This window comes from Populus euphratica, unplaced genomic scaffold, assembly GCF_000495115.2.
Source record: "Populus euphratica unplaced genomic scaffold, PopEup_1.0 scaffold57.1, whole genome shotgun sequence".
In the NCBI taxonomy this organism is placed as follows: Eukaryota; Viridiplantae; Streptophyta; class Magnoliopsida; order Malpighiales; family Salicaceae; genus Populus; species Populus euphratica.
The window spans coordinates 321381-328422 of NW_011499919.1; the positions used below are offsets into that span (position 1 = coordinate 321381).

The 7042-nt window shown below is 31.6% G+C and overlaps 1 protein-coding gene across 1 annotated transcript; it reads left to right on the forward strand.

The window, feature by feature from the left end:
* Positions 1–2829: 2829 nt before the first annotated feature.
* On the forward strand, positions 2830–4321 carry LOC105134929 (serine/threonine-protein kinase UCNL-like). The gene has a single exon (XM_011039536.1). It carries the CDS (start codon positions 2904–2906, stop codon positions 4206–4208), a length of 1305 nt encoding a protein of 434 aa, XP_011037838.1. The 5' UTR covers positions 2830–2903; the 3' UTR covers positions 4209–4321.
* Positions 4322–7042: the final 2721 nt, after the last annotated feature.

A 7042-nucleotide genomic window follows, 5' to 3' on the forward strand; every position in this document is an offset into this window, starting at 1 on the left:
TGTGCCCAAGGCTGGACACACTGTTATACCTAATTATAGCTAGGTTTGGCATGCGAGTGCTTGTGTTTCAAAAAATTTATATCCGTAAATCTTTTTCAATCTAATTTTTTTGGCAAAAATATATTAATAAAAACTTTGGTTCATCAATATATATATATATATATATATATATATGCAGATGAGCCTCTCTTCTCCGCTTCCAAGAAGGAGCTTCAGCGATTGATCGGGAATACCTAACATGAACCCTGACCATCAATTAAGATAATTTGGCTTCAATGACGTAGCTAAATGGAATTTAATTTGAAACTAATCCCCACTTTAAATACTCACTTCTAAGTAACAGCCTTTTCCCACTTTATATTTCATTATTTATGATCAATTAAGTAGTAGATTTGCAGATCAACATTTATTTTAATTTTATTTGCTAAAAGTGGTTATAATTATGTCTGCCAACATCCAGGTATTAGATTCAGATTGTTTTTCTTTTATGCTCAAGTTCAAAGAATAAAATTTTTACCACAAAGGTGATGATAGCAAAGCCTAGCTAGCCTTGTAGTTCTTAATTTCTTTTTTAATATATGGGGCTCCACTATATTTAATTTCTTTAAACCATAATTACTTGTTAATTAGTACTCTATATGCCCTATATATATGCATGATCACTTTTTTAGCCATCATCACCATTTTTGGTCAGGGTTAGGTCCTTCACCATCTGTTAAAAAAAAAATTGGGGTAAAAAAGTTACCATGTCGAAGATCAATAAGCAAGTTAGAATCAATTACCTTCTTAATTCTTATGATTTATTGTTATAAACTTAATCCCAGTCCAACTTTACTGATCCCAAATCATTTTAGAAGTTGAAATGTCCAAATTTAAAATCCTTCCACATCCAAATACAAATAAGTAAATAATAAAATAAAATTAACTCAATTCAATAACGAAGAGTTAATTAATTCTAAGCTGATTGCAACTTCAAATGAATTATTTTAACATGTTTGGAAGCTGCAATATTGAACATGCCTCCAATATTTGACCTATCAATTATTTCCTATAATACATAATTAATTGATTAATTGATTGATGATATTGGGATCCTAATTAAATAATCCTCGAGACAAACCCTAATCTTGATTTAATATAGTGCAACATTATCCTGATTTTCTGCAATCTATTAAGAGAATAAACTGTTGTTAGCTTGTACAAAAGTCAATAAATAATTTAATATACTGCAGCTCACATGCTTGCATTAACTTGTACACCAATCATATTCTATTTTTTAAAAAGTTAAAAATCTTAATTAAATTAAGAAGTTATATCTAGCTTGAATAAAGGAATGACAAGCTGACAACATTCCATCAACAACCCTAATTAACTTCATGCCTAAGTTGCACGATCACAGTCTTCCCTTAGATTATGGAAGCCACCATGTGAAAAACCTTGAAAAGAAAGCCTTTTTCTTGTCTCTCTCTCGTTTGGCTCTATATGCAATTCGCATTGCATCCTCTCGATCTTTACTCCTTGCACGAGTGCCTCTCGTTTCAGGTTTCTATATATATTTTAGCCTTTAATTAATTAGGAAAATAAAGACTCAAACTTTAATCAACAACTCATTACACTTAAGAAGACATGCCTCCCATGAAGCATTGCCAATAATCCTATTGTTTAGATTAATGATACATTTTTCTCACGTACAATAGTACAAGCAACAAGGACACTTTTAGGACAATGTTACAACCTAACTTGGTCGGTTTAGTTCCTAGCTAGCTAGTTAGCCTAGCTATTGGAGAGGTTGTAATATTGCAATAAGATTTTGATAATTATATCCCACAAATCTCTCTAACATATATGTAAAATAAAAACAATTACATAGCAAGTTGCTAATTTTATTAGTTGAAATTCTATTTTTTTCATTTCAATGTGAGTAAACTTATGTTTGATGAACTTCTTAACCCAATCATTAATGACAAACTAGGATTAGTATAAAAAAACATGAATGTGTGCTAGTTTCTTAAATTAAAAATGAAACATTATAATAGTTATCCTATAAATTGCTCAATGTGCTTCTACAATAACTTGTCCAATTGTGATTATATATGCACAAACAGCTTGTAATTCCTTAAACAATCCTTCTTTATCCAAAAAAACAAAATACAAAGTGTACAAGCTATGAGTTGAGAGATTTATGCACAAACTTGCAAGTTTCTAAATTGAATATAAAAAGAATATATGCTGGTTCGAGGGTCAGTTAATCTTAATTTCTTCAAATTCATTGAATTAAGAAATTCTACCACTAAGGCAACAATTTCCATCCAAGTAAGCTCCAATTCTATTGGTCCAAAACCCTTACATGGCAAAGAGAATGCCAGCTGTAAAGTAAACAATCAACAAAGATAGCACAGAAGAAGCTGCAAAACCCAATAAATCCATCCTTCTTTTGCTTTCCTAAATTAGCCTGTAGTTAATCCATTGTTGTTACACTGATCGCGGAACTCATAATCTAAAATTTAATTGAGAGTAAGTTTTTAATTGAGTTATATAAAATATTAATCCAATAACATCTAGTTGATTGGATTAATTTTTTAATGATTTGCTTGATATTGAACCAAGCTGACCAATATATAAAAAAATAACAAAAAATTGTTTTTAATTTTTAAAAAAAGTTAATGGAAGTTAAACCGGCTAATAACTCGTACCTTTCAAATTAGGACTAGGAACCATGAGTTAATCCAATGCCGGGGTGTACAAAGCAGTAAATTTACCCTCATGAATCACCATCACTTAAAAAAAAAAGCCAAAGCCACAACCAAATATATATATATATATAAACTAACTATAAAACCCAAAATCCAGCTCTCCTATCCACCCTCAAAATCCTCTCTCCCTCTCTTTTTCTCTCTCTAAAAATGGAGCTCCCACCACCCTTCCCAAGACCACCACCTCCACCACCACCACAAGACCAGCAACACCAAAAAGATTTAGACTTTGACAGCATTAGAGCCACCAAAGTCCTCGGCAAAGGAGCCATGGGGACAGTCTTCCTTGTACACAACCAAGAAACAGACTCCACAGCCAAGAACCGATTTGCCCTCAAAGTAGTCGATAAATCCACCCTCCATACCAAATTCGACGCCGAACGCCGTGCACGGTGGGAGATCCAAGTCTTGAACCAATTATCCACCCCAAAAACAACCCACCCATTTCTCCCCCACCTCATTTCCTCCATAGAAACCCAAGAATTCCTCGCTTGGTCTGTCCCCTTTTGTCCCGGTGGTGACCTCAACGTTCTCCGCCACCGCCAAAACGACCATGTTTTCTCCCCTGCTGTAATACGCTTTTACGTAGCTGAAATCGTGTGTGCTCTTGATCACCTCCACCAAATGGGCATTGTTTACAGAGACCTAAAGCCTGAAAACATTTTGATACAACATTCTGGTCACGTTACTCTTACAGACTTTGATCTTTCTCGTACGTTAACGAGAAAAACGGTAAGAAATCTTGTCCCTAACGCCGCCGCGAGCTGCAATAATTTAATCACCGTCGGCGAAATTGAACAGAAACCTCAAAAGGAGCAACATCATATAAGGAACTTGACGAGGTGGTGGTTTGTTAATGATGTTCCACACAAAAAGAACGGGCTAAAGAAGGCAAAATCTGCACGAGTTAGCCCGGTGAGTAGGAGAAAACCAAGCTTCAACAATGGAGAACGGTCCAACTCGTTCGTGGGCACAGAGGAATATGTCTCGCCGGAGGTTGTAAGAGGAGATGGGCACGAGTTCGCTGTTGATTGGTGGGCTCTTGGAATTTTGAGCTTCGAGATGTTATATGGGACGACGCCTTTTGTAGGGAAGAACCGGAAGGAAACGTTTCGAAACGTATTGACCAAGAAGCCGGAGTTTATCGGGAAACGAAACGAGCTAACAGACTTGATTGAACGGCTGTTAGAGAAGGACCCAACACAGAGGTTGGGGTATCAACGTGGAGCTTGTGAGATCAAGGAGCATGTGTTTTTTAAGGGTGTAAGGTGGGACCTATTAACGGAAGTCTTAAGACCGCCGTTTATTCCGTCGAGAGACGACGGGGAGTTAACGGAGAGGGCAACGGCAGCTGGGGTGGATATAAGGGAGTATTTTAAAGATTTAAGGGCGCCACCTCCGTCAATGCCTCCGTCACCGTGTTCGGATTATTACATGAAATTGTCAGAATTCTGACCCGCACGTGTGGCAGGTGGCACGTGAAAGATTTAGCACAGTTCATTTTCTTTTTTATGTACATAAAATAAATGGGTTAGAAATTGAAAAACACTAGTTGTAAGGAAGATGAAGATTAGTTGTTACAAGCTATAAATATATATATAGATTATTATAAAATTTTTAAGGATTATGAGTGGAAATATTATCGGATATCTGTTTTAGTTTATTTGTTAATATTTTGAGAAACAATATTTTTATACACTTGTTTATATTTTTTAATTATGAAGTTATATATCTGTTTAGTTGAGTATTAATATGTGAATTAATGAGAATTAATTTAGTCCAGCAATATAATATTTTATTAAAAAATTAAATAGAGGAAGATAGACACAATTTCTAGGTCTTTGATTGCTATCCAAGAATATATATATATATGAGAGGAGATTTGGTGGCTAGTTACACCTAATATTGGAGGCACAAGCACTGCAAATTGCAATAAAATGGGACATGGGGGAGCATCGCTTTTGGACAAAATTTTGCTTTTTTTTTTACCTTCTTGAAAAAGAAAACAAAATCTTGCATTTCTTGGATAGAAATTTATGATAAAAATATAATATTCTCCTAAAATAAAGAAAAAGATCACTGCTATAAAATTCAACATCATTTTGATTTCAAATTAAATTAAATTAAATTTAACTTAATTAGATAATGGATTTATGAGTATTTATTGTTGAAACAAATAATTGACATAACTAGCAATATAATATTTTCCTTGAAATAAAAGAAAAGATCATTGTAATTAAACTCAATATCATTTTGATTTCAAATTAAATAAGGTAAAAATTAACTTTATTAAATTTAATTAATTTATGATTAAATGGAATCAATCAAAACTTGATTTGGTCTTTTAAAAATAGCTCAAATATTATTTTAACTTAAAAAATATATAAAAAAACAAATTTTTAGATTAATAAGATAATTCATCTGATTCATTATCTTGACTGGGTTGATTTAAAGGATGTTTAAGAATATAATAGCATTCATAATCCTGACTGGGCTGATTTAGAGGGTGTTTAAAAATATAATAGTATTTATTTTGCAAAATAATTTTTATTTAAAAATATATTAAATTAATTTTAAAAAATAAATTAATTTTAACATTAATATACTCAAAAAAAATTTAAAAATAAACTTTTACTGATTTTTTTTTAACCGCAGTCCCAAACGGAGAACTGATAACTTTGAACAAAAGCACTTGAGTTTTTTAAATGAATATTAAAAGAAGTATTTAGAAACTAAATTATACTCAATGTTCACCTTTTATTACTTTGATCATTTTAGCTAGTGGTTCTTGATGGCTTTAGTTCAATAATTACCGTGGTAATTAATGAGAAGGATTAATTGGTGATCAGTGGGGTCATGAATTTTTAAATTGAAATCATTTTGTTTACCGAAAGATGACAATAAGGCTACTGTTTGTTCCGTGAAGAGTGGTGTGAAATGATCAATGAAAAATTGTAGTTACTTTGTGATGCAAATATTAATTAGAAGCTCAAGCTTATATATTCTTTCATGTTCACGTGCAAATTAAAGATCTTATATTTAATCACTAATTGTTCTACTACTTCATGATTCTTAATTAAAACACCATCTTTCATAAATATAGGCTTCATCATGTTGATTTCATTATATGAAAATATCAACCATATTATTATATACGTGCATGTATGTGTTTTATTTTGTTTTTGTAATGATTTATAATTTTTAATTAAAAATATATTTTTTTAATTTTTATTTTATTTTTGTTAGATAATAATATAAATTATATTCTAGTACCTTACCTAATAGTTTAAGTTATTGGGTTGAATTGATTCTTTAACATGGTATCAGAGTTTTAATAACCAAATAATCTCAAATTTGAATCTCATTATTCCTATTTATTTAATAAAAATCAAGCATAAGATGTTATGGATCTGTATAAGTTTCAAGACTAAAAAGTTTTCATTAGAGAATCATATAAATCATATCCTGAAATTTCACTTAAAAGTTTAAGCTATTGAATTAAATTGGTTCTTTAATAATTTTTAATATTAAAATTATTTAAATTTTTTAATAATATTAATTTGATATTTTTTAAATAAAAAATATTTTAGAAAAAACAAGATGTAACAAAAAATAAACACAAAAAAGAGTTTGTGTGTGTATTTGAGAGCTTGTTTTTAATGAACTGGAAAAATGGATATGATTCATATAAAAAATTAACATCATCATAGAGATAACGAGTTTGCATAAATTTAAAAAAGACAACATCCAAATATCTTCTTGATAAGAGCGACCTCAACGATATGGTTGCAATTAATATTATTTGTAAGATTTGTCTGAAAAGTCAGTGGAGGGAGGCTTGGCTGTGCCGTGAGATAAATTTGCCTCGAAGAAGACCGGAGAGCCCAGGCAACGTTTCATCCGCGCATATTGTCTGTACGGCAAGGATAAGCCTTGTCAACCATGAAATCTATGTTCACTCTTTCATAAGTGATGACATCTATTTACAATCTGTTTCATAGTTTTCAGACCTGGTATGTTAGTTGGTCCGGCTCAAACTTTAGGTTTTAGATTTTAATTAGATTATTAAGTTATTTGGTTTAATTTTTTAAATTAAAAGAACGTTATTTTTTTAAAAAAAATTAACAGGTTTCAATTAAATTTTTGATCAGTTCTTACCAGATTATTGGATCAACTGGGTCACACTGAATTTTTCATTCTCCTATTTTATCTTCAATCCGGCCTGATTCCAGCCTTGGGTTGGCCAGGTCTCAAGTCGACTTGTTGGGTTAGGTCGGGTTTTAAAATTA